This window comes from Tripterygium wilfordii, chromosome 6 (genome assembly GCF_013401445.1).
Source record: "Tripterygium wilfordii isolate XIE 37 chromosome 6, ASM1340144v1, whole genome shotgun sequence".
In the NCBI taxonomy this organism is placed as follows: domain Eukaryota; kingdom Viridiplantae; phylum Streptophyta; class Magnoliopsida; order Celastrales; family Celastraceae; genus Tripterygium; species Tripterygium wilfordii.
In genome coordinates this window covers 12,305,966-12,319,527 of record NC_052237.1, presented here as the reverse complement: position 1 = coordinate 12,319,527, position 13,562 = coordinate 12,305,966, and the positions used below count along the sequence as shown (strand labels likewise).

General features: G+C 40.1%; 4 protein-coding genes across 7 annotated transcripts; 2 read left to right on the top strand and 2 right to left on the bottom strand.

Moving 5' to 3' along the window:
- Nucleotides 1–900: 900 nt before the first annotated feature.
- Nucleotides 901–2,352, top strand: LOC120000900 (24-methylenesterol C-methyltransferase 2-like). Its single transcript, XM_038849069.1, has one exon. The coding sequence runs from the start codon at nt 1,057–1,059 to the stop codon at nt 2,134–2,136; it is 1,080 nt and encodes a 359-aa protein (XP_038704997.1). The 5' UTR covers nt 901–1,056; the 3' UTR covers nt 2,137–2,352.
- Nucleotides 2,353–4,738: 2,386 nt separating this feature from the next.
- LOC120000399 (thioredoxin-like protein CDSP32, chloroplastic) lies at nt 4,739–5,778 on the top strand. The gene has a single exon (XM_038848478.1). The coding sequence runs from the start codon at nt 4,847–4,849 to the stop codon at nt 5,741–5,743; it is 897 nt and encodes a 298-aa protein (XP_038704406.1). The 5' UTR covers nt 4,739–4,846; the 3' UTR covers nt 5,744–5,778.
- A 698-nt stretch (nt 5,779–6,476) lies between these two features.
- LOC120000329 (pentatricopeptide repeat-containing protein At1g20300, mitochondrial-like) lies at nt 6,477–8,847 on the bottom strand. 3 transcript variants are annotated; one of them, XM_038848358.1, is made up of 2 exons: nt 7,082–8,847; nt 6,477–6,764 (listed from the first exon to the last, which is right to left on the bottom strand). In XM_038848358.1, exon 1 carries the CDS (start codon nt 8,733–8,735, stop codon nt 7,119–7,121), a length of 1,617 nt encoding a protein of 538 aa, XP_038704286.1. In that variant the 5' UTR covers nt 8,736–8,847; the 3' UTR covers nt 6,477–6,764; nt 7,082–7,118. The 3 variants fall into 3 exon arrangements, with proteins under 3 accessions (XP_038704286.1, XP_038704287.1, XP_038704285.1); XM_038848359.1 differs by having other exon boundaries at nt 6,477–6,752; XM_038848357.1 differs by having other exon boundaries at nt 6,477–6,657.
- A 454-nt stretch (nt 8,848–9,301) lies between these two features.
- Nucleotides 9,302–13,281, bottom strand: LOC120000330 (RNA pseudouridine synthase 2, chloroplastic). 2 transcript variants are annotated; one of them, XM_038848360.1, is made up of 8 exons: nt 12,879–13,281; nt 12,538–12,681; nt 11,756–11,980; nt 11,410–11,612; nt 10,722–10,800; nt 9,859–10,034; nt 9,669–9,771; nt 9,302–9,600 (listed from the first exon to the last, which is right to left on the bottom strand). In XM_038848360.1, exons 1-8 carry the CDS (start codon nt 13,230–13,232, stop codon nt 9,574–9,576), a joined length of 1,311 nt encoding a protein of 436 aa, XP_038704288.1. In that variant the 5' UTR covers nt 13,233–13,281; the 3' UTR covers nt 9,302–9,573. The 2 variants fall into 2 exon arrangements, with proteins under 2 accessions (XP_038704288.1, XP_038704289.1); XM_038848361.1 differs by having other exon boundaries at nt 9,302–9,587; nt 12,879–13,280.
- Between the last annotated feature and the right edge of the window lie 281 nt (nt 13,282–13,562).

Here is a 13,562-nt window from a genome sequence, read left to right as displayed (position 1 = left end):
AAAAAGAAGCCAACGTATGCGCAAAGCAAGTTCCATGCCACCTCACTTGACCCAGCAAAAATAAGCCAATAAAATGTCACTATTGTACCCATTTGTTCACTCATGCCCAAACAAATTCCCCCTTTTCTCCATCCATTCCCCAGCAAATTGTCACTATTGCAGTGGCTCTAAGACACAATAAAAATGAGGACCATACATTTATTCTGGAACTTGCAAAGTTCATAAAATTAATTCACACTTTTGAATGATATAAGACAATCACTATCATTTATATAGAACCCTATTTCCAAACCATCCATACATGATCTCAACTCCCAACACAAAAATAGTCGTCCAGAGAGTGACAGAGCAGACACACAATCGGGCAGAGTGATTATCGAGGGTCATATAACTTTTGTTAAAATCATATCTAGAGCTTTATTTATTCTTTGGAAGGTTAAGCTTTTTATTTTGGAATTGTACATAAATGGTTTCCTTTTCTTCTCATAAAAGTTAAGAATTGTATCACACATCAGTTAAGTGTAAACCACTCATGTGCGTCATTTTAAAGACAAAATTGTGCAAATCTTAAATCTAGAGCGAACAATACACATCTTCGAATTATATGGGTTGTATTTATGTAATATTATCATATGAGTATCCGACTTATAACATAATATTAGAGCAAATATTCGATCATAAAAAGACATGTACCTGAGTCTCTTATTAGATATTGTATAATCAAACACATAAGTGCGGAGAGTGTTAAGACTTATAAACATCATAGAATGTATAAAGTAAAAATCTCAAACAAACGAGTGATAAAATCATACGAGTTTTAGACCAACAACCGACAATATATCTTCTGAGTTATTTTGGTTGGATATGCCATTTATAACCATTAAAAACATAAAAGTCAGCAAGTTTAGTCAGCGTAAAAAATTAAATCCACCCCCTAATCTAATCGTATCCAGACACCATTAAACACCATTAATGAATCAACCCAAACAGGAATAAAATAGGCGGAGCGAGACTACTTTCCTCACTAAGCACTCTTGCCGTTCACCTACTGCACAAATGGATTCTCTGGTTCTATTCTGTACTGGGGCTCTCCTCGCCGGTGGTCTCTTCTGGTTCTTATGTATCCTCGGTCCCGCTGAACAGAAGGGCAAGCGCGCCGTTGATCTCTCCGGTGGTTCGATCGCATCGGATAAGGTCCAAGACAATTACAAACAGTATTGGTCCTTCTTCCGCCGTCCCAAAGAGATCGAGACAGCGGAGAAGGTACCGGACTTTGTTGACACGTTTTACAACTTAGTCACCGACATTTACGAGTGGGGATGGGGTCAGTCCTTCCACTTCTCCCCTTCCATCCCAGGCAAATCTCACGCGGAAGCCACGCGCCTCCACGAGCAGATGGCGGTCGATCTCATCGATGTGAAGCCCGGAGAACGAATTCTCGATGTCGGATGCGGAGTCGGAGGTCCGATGCGGGCAATCGCTGCCCATTCACGCGCTAAAGTGGTGGGAATCACCATCAACGAGTACCAGGTTAACCGTGCCCGATCTCACAACAAGAAGGCGGGATTAGATTCTCTCTGCGAGGTTGTTTGTGGAAATTTCCTTCAAATGCCTTTCGCCGACAACAGCTTCGACGGCGCGTACTCGATCGAGGCGACCTGTCACGCGCCGAAGCTGGAGGAAGTTTATGCCGAGGTGCTTAGGGTTTTGAAGCCCGGATCTCTTTACGTGTCATACGAATGGATCACAACTGACAAATACAAAGCTGATGATGCTGAACACGTGGAGATCATTCAGGGAATCGAGAGAGGGGACGCTTTGCCTGGGCTCAGAAGCTACACTGACATCGCAGAGACGGCGAGGAAGGTCGGGTTTGAGGTCGTGAAGGAGAAGGATCTGGCGAGACCACCAGCGAATCCGTGGTGGTCCCGGTTGAAGATGGGCCGGATCGCGTACTGGAGGAATCACATTCTGGTTTCAATCTTGTCTGCTATTGGGATTGCTCCAAAGGGGACCGTTGATGTCCATAAGATGCTGTTCCACACCGCTGATTATCTGACCCGCGGGGGCGAGACCGGGATTTTCAGTCCGATGCATATGGTACTCCTCAGAAAACCCAGAACCGCTTCGTCTTAACCAATGATCGCAGTCTCTCTCTCGGCTTTCACCACAGGTGATTCTAGCGTTTTCGCTTAATCATGAATCTGGGTTTATGATCATCGTTTTTAATTTAATCATCTTGTATTTTTGTGCTTGACTTATTTAAATTTCCGTGATTAGATCTTATTTTCTGTTGTTGGTGATAGTGAAGAAAAGTTCTAATGAAATTTTTGTTTTCTATTGTCCTTGGTATACCATATGCAAGATCGGATTGTCCTAACACCTCTCACGGAAATAATAAGTTTTTTTGTGTCTAAACTTTAAAGTCCAAGAAGCAATGACGATAGTCAATATGACTGTTGTCCAATGAAGAAGAACTATGTGCGCGGACCGTGACTGTTTGGGCTTAATTTTCAACATGATAGTTGGATTATATTTGTGACGGAGGAAACTTCCTCTCGAGAGGGAGAGGGCGAGGGGAGGGGGAGCAAGCGCACATGGCACTTGGACTTGTGCCGTGTGTTGTCATTGTTTGGCTTTTGTGGTGTGTTAAGATCCCGCCAAACATCTTGCCGCTATGTGCGTTCTGTTATTCGGTCCTGTCGTACAGGTACTTGTTCTTTAGGGTTTTTTTTTTTTTCCAAACACGTGGGGCCACCTCTTGTTCAGGATCTTTCAATGTCATGTCTTCTTTCATCATAGTGTGGGTAGTTAGCACAGCGCAACATGTTCACTGGCAATAGGTTCGAGTATGTCCATAAGTGAGATTCTCAACCTCGAGCGTAGCGTTGTAGGCCATAATTCCGTAGAGATAACCAAGCCAAGTGATTTGTTAAATGTTACTCATTTTGGTATTAATCAAACAATTTTGACTTGGGATCGGATCTATGCAAAACTCTCTAATATAAGCCAATAGGTGAAGTTGCTACAAAAAATTTAATATGAATTTAGTTCCCCCACCATTCATCAATTCTTTTGGTTATTAAGCGGCTGATTTTAGAATTTAGGCACGCAGAGCCATTGATCAAGGACTTGTCTGCTCATACAAATTTTCAAAGAACTTTAGGGCAGGCACATCTTAATAATGGTGCCATGTGTATATGGTGTTGTTGAAGATTAGTTTTTAGAATATTTAGGAAGATGGAGGATTCCTGGATCCTGTATTGTGTCGATCTATCTGTCCTATATACTACGGTATACAGGAACAGAGAATCATTATGAATTCACTTCCATCCCTTTCACTGATGTTCCTAGGAGGGTTGTGAACCTAATTCGTCCAAACCCAGTTTGGAATCTCTTGTAATGGAATGTGGATACGATGTTTATTTTTAAACGCTAAGCACTGCATATGGTAATTTTGTGTTTATAGAACAATTGTCTGCTTATATGAAAAAACAATTAGCACTGGTCTATAAGGAAGCACTCTTTCATCTGATATCGGATACTAATTTGGAATATTGAATAGCCAGAGCTTGGGTTCTGTAATGGATCCAGAGGTTCCGGGAAAATTATTTGCAAATCCTTCCACCATATATGTGGGTATATTACTCAATCTACTCCTGTAAAGAGTTCATTCCGTTAGTTATTTTCGATTGACAATGGGTAGTTTGGTTTCCAGATTGTTGAGATTTCCAAGACTAAAATGGAACTAATGGCGCATAGTACTCATTTCCTTCTTTTTTGTTAAGGAATTGAAATTTTGTTGAAGACTCCTAAGTCTCAATCCTAGACAATTGACTCACGGGTAAGGGTAAGATGTATGATAATCATACTCTCTTCAGGATTCAATCCTCCCCGAAAGTATGAGTTCATACATAGATTTTCCATGGACTTAGCTAACACATGGTTTATGGTCCAGTACATAGGTCGGATGAGCTTATTTATTCAATGAGCACTCAAGGATAGCAAATGTGTGATTTGGAATTTGGGTAGTTTCCATCCGTTGTGGTGGTCTTTATGCCCTTCGAGCATGACTTAAAATGTGTGTGACCTATGAGCTTAAAAAAAAGAAAAGAAAAAAAGAAAAAGAGATAGCAAATGTGGGTCTCACCGGGAAAAGACAGCTTTTGGATCACAGAGACAGATATCCTTTGATTTGGGCCTAAGCCCTGGGCTATCCCATTTAGGTTTTAGGTTGGGCTCGACAAGTACAGATATTTATCCATGCTAATATCAAAATGAAGGCATCACTTGAAGCTTAAGGACACCCGAATCATTAGTTAGAGGAATACAGATGGTGTATAATTGTGTATCATTTTGGTGATGGACAATGCTAGAGACCCCTAAAATTTGACCCCCAAAAGTCTCCCAAATCTATGTGACATTAAAATAACCATTGATTAAAAACACATATGTCAGACCCAATTCACATCCAACATTCCATATTAAATGGGGGTCTTTTGGGATCACTTTTTGAAGGTCTCAAACATTATTCTTTTGATGATTAGTGTTCGAATTCATCCTCTCCCGTTATAAAAAAAAAGTCACTTGAAGGAAAATTAAAAGTCTATTTAAAACCCAAGTGACCAGAGAAACAAAGATAAGTGCTAACCAAATATCTACCCAAAACAGGCAAACGTGTGGATAATATTGGCACAAGCAAACGTGTGGATATCCTTTTGGTCACTAAGAATATTTCTAGATAATTCAATCAGCATTCTTCCCCTGCTTATGCTTTCCCCATCTCCAAATCCTCCGCTCTCCATTTCCTCTTCCTTCCACTCTCTCACACACTCACTCACTTTTCATGGCTGCAATCACAAATCTATTATTATCAAACCTCCCTTCATCTCTCACCCACGTCCCCATAATCAACCCTCTTATTAGCTCCTACCCTCCCTTTCCATTACCCACCAAATCTAAACCTCTACAATTCCATCTAACCACCACAAACAGAGCAGACTTCACTATAAAGGCCACAGCCACAGCAGGCACAAAGAAAGCGCCAAGTGACGAAAGAGTAAAAAAAGTTCATAGCATAGAAGAATTCGATGAATCCCTTAAATCAGCCAAGAACAGGCTTGTGGTTGTAGAATACGCGGCGAGACATAGCCCCGACAGCAGCAAAATCTACCCGTTCATGGTCCAGCTCAGCAGGACCTGCAGTGATGTAGATTTCCTTCTCGTTATGGGCGACGAATCGGAGAAAACAAGAGAGCTCTGTAAGAGGGAGAAGATCGAGAAGGTTCCGCACTTCAGTTTCTACAAAAGCATGGAGAAGATTCACGAGGAGGAAGGAATCGGTCCGGATCAGCTGATGGGGGACGTGTTATACTACGGTGATAGTCACTCGAGTGTGGAGCAGTTGCACTGCAGGGAAGATGTGGAGAAACTGATGGAAGATCACAAGGTGGATCATAAGCTGATTGTGCTGGATGTGGGGCTGAAGCATTGTGGGCCATGTGTGAAGGTTTATCCGACGGTGATTAAGCTGTCACGGCAGATGGATTCGGTGGTGTTTGCGAGAATGAACGGTGATGAGAATGAGAGCTGTATGAAGTTCTTGAAGGACATGAATGTGATTGAAGTGCCGACGTTTCTGTTTATTAGAGACGGAGAGATTTGTGGGAGGTATGTTGGGTCTGGGAAAGGAGAGCTTATTGGGGAGATTCTTAGATATCAAGGGGTTCGTGTCACGTATTGATGCTTTTGATGGAACATTAAAGATCTCAAAATTAATTTTATTTTAAATTTTGAAAAAAAAAAAAAAAGATTGTAACATGGATTAATGATGATGCTTTTCTTTTAAACAATAATTAATGATAGATATCGAAATTTAAATATTCTCTACTGTGAGATAGTATCACAAAAGCATATATTTTCGATCTTCCAATATTTCATGCAAGATTTATATTTAGGATTAAGAAATATAGATGAATGCCTCCACAAATGTGGTTTTGTTAGTTACCAAGCTCGATAGATTTATTCAATGCAAGTTCAGAGATTGAGAATCACTTACGTGATGGTCTAATAGTGAATATCTTTGGGGTATCTTCGGGGCCAAACCTTAATTTTGAAGATCTTGAGTTTGATTTTCACTAGAGCAATACCCTTGTAGAGTAATATTCTTATGACCACACGCTGGACTTTAACTGGATAGTGACATGCTAGAAGCAATTGCTAAGCTCCTTAAGAGTAGAAGATTAGATTCGTGTACAATTTGTGTGCAATTCATGGCAATCCATGTTGGAGTTTTACTGATGAGAAGGTTCATCATATAGAGTTACCTGCGGGAGAAGTTGCGAAAAATATTCGCAACAATCAAGGCCAATTATACCAAAGACAACTTCTAAGGAATACTTCTTTTGGTTTGAATTATCATAGAATTGAAGCTAAAGTTGAGCTATAAACAGCTACGAATATGATCAGGACAGGAATACTACAAACTTTGACTATAGATAAACAGTCATGCACTGATGAGAGAAAAAAAATGAACTTTGGACAGAGAGGAGTGTATTGAGGATTAGTTTTTCACTCACCCATCATTTGTGGAGTTTTGATCCAATCCCTTTGTTCTTCAATAATATATCTGGCAGTCCTGGATGGGCTTCTTGATGTCTGATTCATAGACCAATATCAAGCATAAGTAATGCCTTCATGGTAACAAGAAGAATTGGAATTCGGATGATAGCAACATCAACAATCAGGTGCTCCTAAAGAAGGGACTACGGAGAATCAAAAACGTTACAAGAGGGAAAAATGCTAGTCCAAACAACGAAACAATGTGAAAAAAATAATTAAGAACCATGTCTCCTATCTAAATGCAAAGAAAATGTGTTTTGAGAACTCGTGAACCTTTTAGCCTCCCTTCTAGTTCACTGGGCTGAACACCCTTATTAGTGTTTCAACAAATATTTTCCATTCAAGGAACACTTGTAAACCAAAAGTTGCAGCTACATTGGAATGATCAAAATAGTGTAAAACATGACCAAAAAATTTCACAGAAATAAGTATTCTACAGATAGAATGAATTAGAAATCACCTAATTCGGCTCATTGCAGTGGTCAAAATAGTTTATTCTACAAGGCTCGTGCAACGAATCCCCTCTCAACCATCTTCTCCACCAACTCTTCATGCTTCTGTAGCTGCCCTGCCTTCCATAGTTGCTTTAGGACCGTCTCGTAAACTGGCAAGCTTGGTTTCAAGCATTTCACCTCGACCATCTCCTTGAAGTACTTGTAAGCATTGTTCCAATGCCCCATCCCGCAGAACATAGAGATCAAAACGCTATAAGTATTCACATTCGGCTCAATTTCATTCTCATCCATCTCCTTCTTCAGCTTAAACACCATGTCAGTTGATTTTGAATCAACAAACATCCGCATCAATATATTGTAAGTCACAGTGTTAGGCTCACATTTCAACTCCTTCATCTTTGCATACATCCTGTGAGCACCATTCACATCCTGTACCTTTGCAATGCACCTGAATAACATATTAAATGTAGATGCATTCGCACTGCACCCATTCTTAACCATCGAATTCAGTACTTTGATGGCCTCGTCAAGATTCCCATCTCTACAATGACAATCTATAAGAAAATTGTACGTAATCGTATCAGGGGTGCACTTAAGCCTCTTCATTTGATTATAAATCTGCAAAACTTTCTCCGTCCTACCAGCCTTGACATGAACACGCATCAGATTATTGAAAGTGACAGAATTTGGCTCACATCCTATATCAATCATCTCTGCCAAAACATCATGGGCGCGCGTGATTTGCCCAGACCTACACAATGCATCAATCACAATACTGTAAGTAAACACATTAGGGCTAATCGAAACCATTTTCATCTCCTTAAATAGCCTCTCTGCCTCTGCTATATTACCGGCTCTACACCACCCACGAACCAAGTTTGTATACACAATAACATCTGGCTCAAACTTATCTTTCAAGTTATCAAAAAATGACTGAGCTTCAGTGGCTCTTCTCTTCTTACAAAGTATACTAATCACAATGGAAAATGCAACTTTATCAGGCTTACAGCTATACTCCTCCATACGATTAAAAGTATGAACAGCCTCCGCAGCCAATCCGGCCCTGACGTATCTGCGAACGAGAATCGAGAAGGTCTCAATGGTAATTTCCACATTCGTCGCCTTCATCAGATCAATCACATGCCACGCTAAATCAAACTGCCGCACCTTCCCGGCGAGGTCCACCATTTCGTTGTAGAACTCGGGTGAGTGAGCAAACCCGTCTTGGGCCGTGGCCCAATTGAAGAAAGACAGCGCCTGGAGTAAGGGGATTCCACGACGGACTGCACCGCATTTCTCTATCACGCGACGCACGATAGCCGGCGAAACTAGATGAGCAGTGGAGATTTCCGCAAAGTCGATGGACAGAGACGAAAATGTGAAATTAGATAGTGGAGGGGCCGGAGTCCGGTTAGGGTTAGGGTTTTTGCGGTGGTGTTCTTTGATAAGAGATTGAAATTTGTCCGCGATTAGGATTTCTTCAGGTGATAAGGCGTTGGTCGGCGTCGTCTCGGTCTCGTTGTCCTCCAAGTCCTCTTCGTGTTGAAGATGTGATGGCAAGGACAAAGAAGAGGAGGACGAAGAGAAAGACTTGACGATATAACGAGAGAGGATAGAGAGATATCGTGGTGACCGTAGCTCTGAATTGATTAAAGCCATAGCTATGTCGTCGCTCAACTGCGAAATGGGACTGACGGTGGCGGGCAAGAGGGTTTAGCAATTAGCATTTGGGGCTGTCACCGAAAATAGAAACCACGACGTCGTTTCCTCAGTAGCTTTCAAAAGTAGATACGATGTCGTTAGATGCTCCTTAAGCTAAAACACTTCTTATGGGGTCGGCATACTCGGTTTTGGTCCTTTTGGACTTCTTCAGACGCTCCGCAATTCGTTTAGGATATGGGTCGGTCAAATTGCATATTTGTGCAATTTCGTTTAGGATTTCGTTCGTGCAAAATGCATATTTGCATTAACGGAACATATATCAGTTCTGGATGTATCTAGACTCTCCGCAATTCATGTAGATCAGCAGAGTATTCAATTTTAATCTAATGATTTGAAAGTTTAAAACTTGTCTGATTGTTATATGTGAATAAGAGACTCTAGACAATTTTCGAGCCCACAAATCCGTTATGGACATATGAATAGTGATATAGTTTCCAATAATGCATATTTGTTTCTTGTATTACAGAAAAGTATCAACTAATGGAGGTAAACCTAAATGCATGTATCACAAATACCGTTGATACCTTTTAATTGCAGTTTATTAGTCTCAAATCTCCTTATTATTCATGACAGGACATATACTCTCTCTGGTTTTCCAAGAAAGAAAAACAAAAATACAAAATTGGGATATAAATACAGTTTTGGCACAACTTATGAGTAACTGATCTTCAGCTTGAGCTTTCTTTTTGTATATTCTTCAAGCAGAGCTTCTTTTTTGCCAGATCTTCCGCGCGAGCTTAGTTTATGCCATAGTTTTTCCGGATCAGCATGTCTTCTAAGTCAGATTATCTGAAGATTGTAACTGAATTAAAGTAAATGAACTTGAAATGATTTCTCAATAGAATATAAGGAGGAGAAATAGTGAAATACCTTCTCTGAGCCAATTTTACGCAGCTGGGACAGGACCTCGGAAAAATCTGGGGGCGGCGGGCATGAGAAGTGTACTTTCTTTGTTGTATGAGGATGTATAAACCTACACAAGTTCAGGGTAAGGGGAGAGTAAGCCTATATGGTGAGGAGTGAACTACAGATCAAGTCTTCATCTCTGTAACAGTCTTACCCCAGAGCCAAGGCATGAAGGCAAGGCCTGTCCAGTCCAGAAACCAGTTGCGACAGTTCTTCATGATAGCTAGGCTGGGCTCTAGGACGGAGCAGTGACAATGCCATACCCGTTGTTCCTCCGTAAACTTCATCACCTAATAGAGGAATCCCCATGTATTTTGCATGTGCACGGATCTACCTTACATGCAGAGAAGCAAACCAGGGATTGTAAATACAAACTATATAGGGGAGAAAGTTTTTTCAATTTAAAAGTCGATTATATCATCGACAATTAGACAGAAAAGGGACTTTTCCAAAATCCAAAGTGCAGTTATGGAGAAAGTGAGACATCAGACGTCAAAAGGAAAAGACGAGGACTTGAAGAAGCTTTGTTCACAGTGTTCACATATATAAGAATGAAACTCATCCAGAATTTAGGGTTTATTACTAGGAATTGGTGCATCTAACAAGAAAGTTTCAGCACCACAGCTAGATAAAGGTGTCTTATTTGCAATTTGCAGGCGCAAAAACTAGTTTTTATAGTAACTACAAATATTTAGTGAATCACAGAAGGACAAAATCCATGTTTCTCAAGTTCAACTTTAACCCAAATCAATTGATTCATATCAATCCTGTCTATCTCGTAAATACAAGATTGTTCTACCATCTGCCACTTTACCGATCGATTCTAAATGGATATAGAGGCCCCCCCCCCCCCCCAAATTCATGTCGAACAATGCAGACTGATACCACTATTCATTTAATGAATCAATGTCATGATTTTCTCCATATAAGTATGTTTGACCTATGTCTATTGAATAGTAATACGACACTCTACCATCTCAGATTCTCAATGATATCATCAAATACACTATATGGTACCTGATGAGTGCGCCCAGTTTCCAATCTCCACTCAACCAAAGCGGAACCACCACCAGCAAGTATTTCGATTACCTTGAATCTGATAAAATTGAACCAAGTTTAACACAATGTGATATGACCTACTGACCATTAATGTCCTTTTTGGAGTCTAAATGCTAAATCATGGAGGCACTGCATGATAAGCGATGATTATTACTACTAATTACAAAAGTGTAACAATTCTATAATTGTAAGACCATGAAAAAGGATGCATAGGTAGGGACATCAAAGAGCTGTGATAGAACAGGTTTAATTTTCACCTCGGTCCGATAACAGATATAAACCTTCCAATAATCATATATTCCATGTGTCAAAGTATCTGAAATGATTGAAAGTTAATTATAGATCTCAAGGCCAATACCATTAATCCATTTTAATTTGAGTCCTCATTAATTGGCTAGTGATCATGTCAAAATGCAGCGATAACCAACTGTTCCATGTAGCAGCAAAACTTCTTTGGAATTCGAATCATATTCTATGAATTTGTCTTCCTTGTCTAATAGAATATATTTATCATTTAGTTCCGACATCTAACTGGCTGAGTTCTTCAGATCACATGCACTGATGCCATGAAATGTAATATCAAGAACCAAAATAACATAATTACAATTGATGGAGATAAATTAATATGATAAAGGATATAAATCACCTACTAGCAGCATGACGTGCATGTCCACGACCACTTGTTCCAGGCATAGCAGCCATACGAACCCTATTATATAAGTCACGGCCAATTGGAATCTCAATACGCCCAGCCAATTGGGAGGGCACTCCACAAGTAAGACTGATATATACTCTCTGAATTGAGTGCAGCTTGAATTGTTCAGATAAATGTGCATGAGAATGTTCATCCTGTCATCCACTAGAGCACATTTAACACATGAAAAGCATATTTTCCATACACAATTGTCACACGTTACTACACAATGGAGAACCTTGACCCATTTTGCTAATTATTGTACGTAAGCAGTTGCAAGGGGAAAAATAATTTTCACCTTAGCCACAACAAGCAAACCACTTGTGCCTTTGTCCAGTCTGTGTACAATCCCTGGACGAACAGATGCTCCACCTAACCTGGAAGCTAATCCCTCATCATCAGAGATGTCATCTCCATCAAAAATAACTTCCTGATCTGGAACTGCTGCTGTTGGAAGGCTACAATGGTGAAGAAGACCATTCACAAGCGTTCCAGTAGGATTTCCAGGGGCGGGATGAACAACCTAGACACAAAAAGAAAGCCAACGAGTATGGTGAAGATTGATGCTTAGGTAATCAAAGAGCCCAGGTTGTTGAAAAGTGTTTGAGAATTTTTAAGTGAGTTAAAATCTCCAGTAAAATATTACTTTTGTAGCTCTTTTATAATTCCCTGCTTCTTTCAACAAGTTAAATTGGAGAATGATAAATTCAACCACCTACATGCTGAAAAGTTGGCCGATGTCAATGTATAATAATGAAAGTTCATCCATCAAAACCTTACAGATTCTTCTATCACTAGATCCGCCTTTGAGAAATTTTAGAAACAGACATGTAAAAGCGAGTATTAACTCAGGCATCAATCCTTATCTGAAACAAAACATGACATTCCATTTTCGTTTCTAACCATGAAATTATTATTGAAATGCTACACCTGGAACTCACCAAAAATGAGAAACAATACAGGACCAAATCCTGAAGTTCATCATTATATTCATTAGTACATGCATGCAAGCACCAATTAATGTCAATCAAAATGATATTCTAGGCACAGTCATTATTGGTTCTAGTTTCAGAAAGTTACCATGTTTGTGGGCTTGTTCAAAACTAGCACGTACTCATCTTCATAGACTATATCCAGAGGTATATCTTCAGGTTCGGCTCTCAGTGGAGTCAACTCCGCAATTGTGCAATTGACCTTATCTCCACCTCTTACATTTTGTGAGACCTAATGAGAATAATCAATACTTCCTCTAAGCATCTCCATAAACCAAAAATATAGCTCAGAAAGGGAAACCCAGATCACATAATCGTAACATTGAAGCAGAAAAAATAGGGGTTCAACGGAAAATAGAAGGAAAAAAAAGAAGCATCAATTATGGCTCAATAAGTACATGGGTGTAAAAAAAAAGAGAGGAGACTGACCTTATGGACAATGCTGCCATTGACAGCGACAAGCCCCGATCGAATACTTGACTGAACGCGAGCTCTACTGATGCCAACAATGCGAGAGGAAATCCAAGAATCGATCCTTAGCTTGCTTGAGTTGATATCAACGGTCTCCTCTAGTCTCAGGCCTGCATAATTGGTAACAGCTTCTCTGGTTTCATTCGAATTTGAGTCTCCGCCGGAACTGCAACCGGCTTTGAGAATTCGCAAGACCCTGCAAGGAAATCTTCTACTAGGTTCTCTCGAGAGGAAGGAATTGAGAAACGGCTTGGAATTTAGGGATTTTGAAGATGATGACGCGCAACACGAGCCGGAGCTCAGAGACGGCATCCTCTTATCTCTCTCTTCTGTAGTTGTCTGCGGAGGGCTGATTCTTGTTACGAATACAATATCTGCAATTAATCTACAAAACGACGCCGTTCAAAGCGAAATAGACTTATGAGAAGGAGCCCTTAAACGGCGCGTTTGATTGACAACTGAACCGTTGAGACTTGTCATTTTTTATGAAGTCAACCCATATTAATCCGGATGAGTGATTTGCAAGTATTACAAAACAATTGAAGGTCGTAGATACGGAGTCTACAATCAATCAATGTCATTTAAAATCGAGACCGTCAATAATTTGCAAAGATTACAAATAGAATCGTTTTTAAAACTTGA

What these genes read in the sequence shown, in the direction of transcription:
- LOC120000900 (XM_038849069.1), top strand. Translation starts at nt 1,057, where the DNA reads ATGGATTCTCTGGTTCTATTCTGTACTGGGGCTCTCCTCGCCGGTGGT.
- LOC120000330 (XM_038848360.1), bottom strand. Translation starts at nt 13,232, where the DNA reads ATGCCGTCTCTGAGCTCCGGCTCGTGTTGCGCGTCATCATCTTCAAAA. An exon ending in GTTTGCTTGTTGTGGCTAAG is followed by an intron (nt 11,613 to 11,755) that starts GTGAAAATTATT and finishes AGTGGATGACAG; the next exon opens with GATGAACATTCTCATGCACA. An exon ending in CTTCATGCCTTGGCTCTGGG is followed by an intron (nt 9,772 to 9,858) that starts GTAAGACTGTTA and finishes GAACTTGTGTAG; the next exon opens with GTTTATACATCCTCATACAA.
- LOC120000399 (XM_038848478.1), top strand. Translation starts at nt 4,847, where the DNA reads ATGGCTGCAATCACAAATCTATTATTATCAAACCTCCCTTCATCTCTC.
- LOC120000329 (XM_038848358.1), bottom strand. Translation starts at nt 8,735, where the DNA reads ATGGCTTTAATCAATTCAGAGCTACGGTCACCACGATATCTCTCTATC.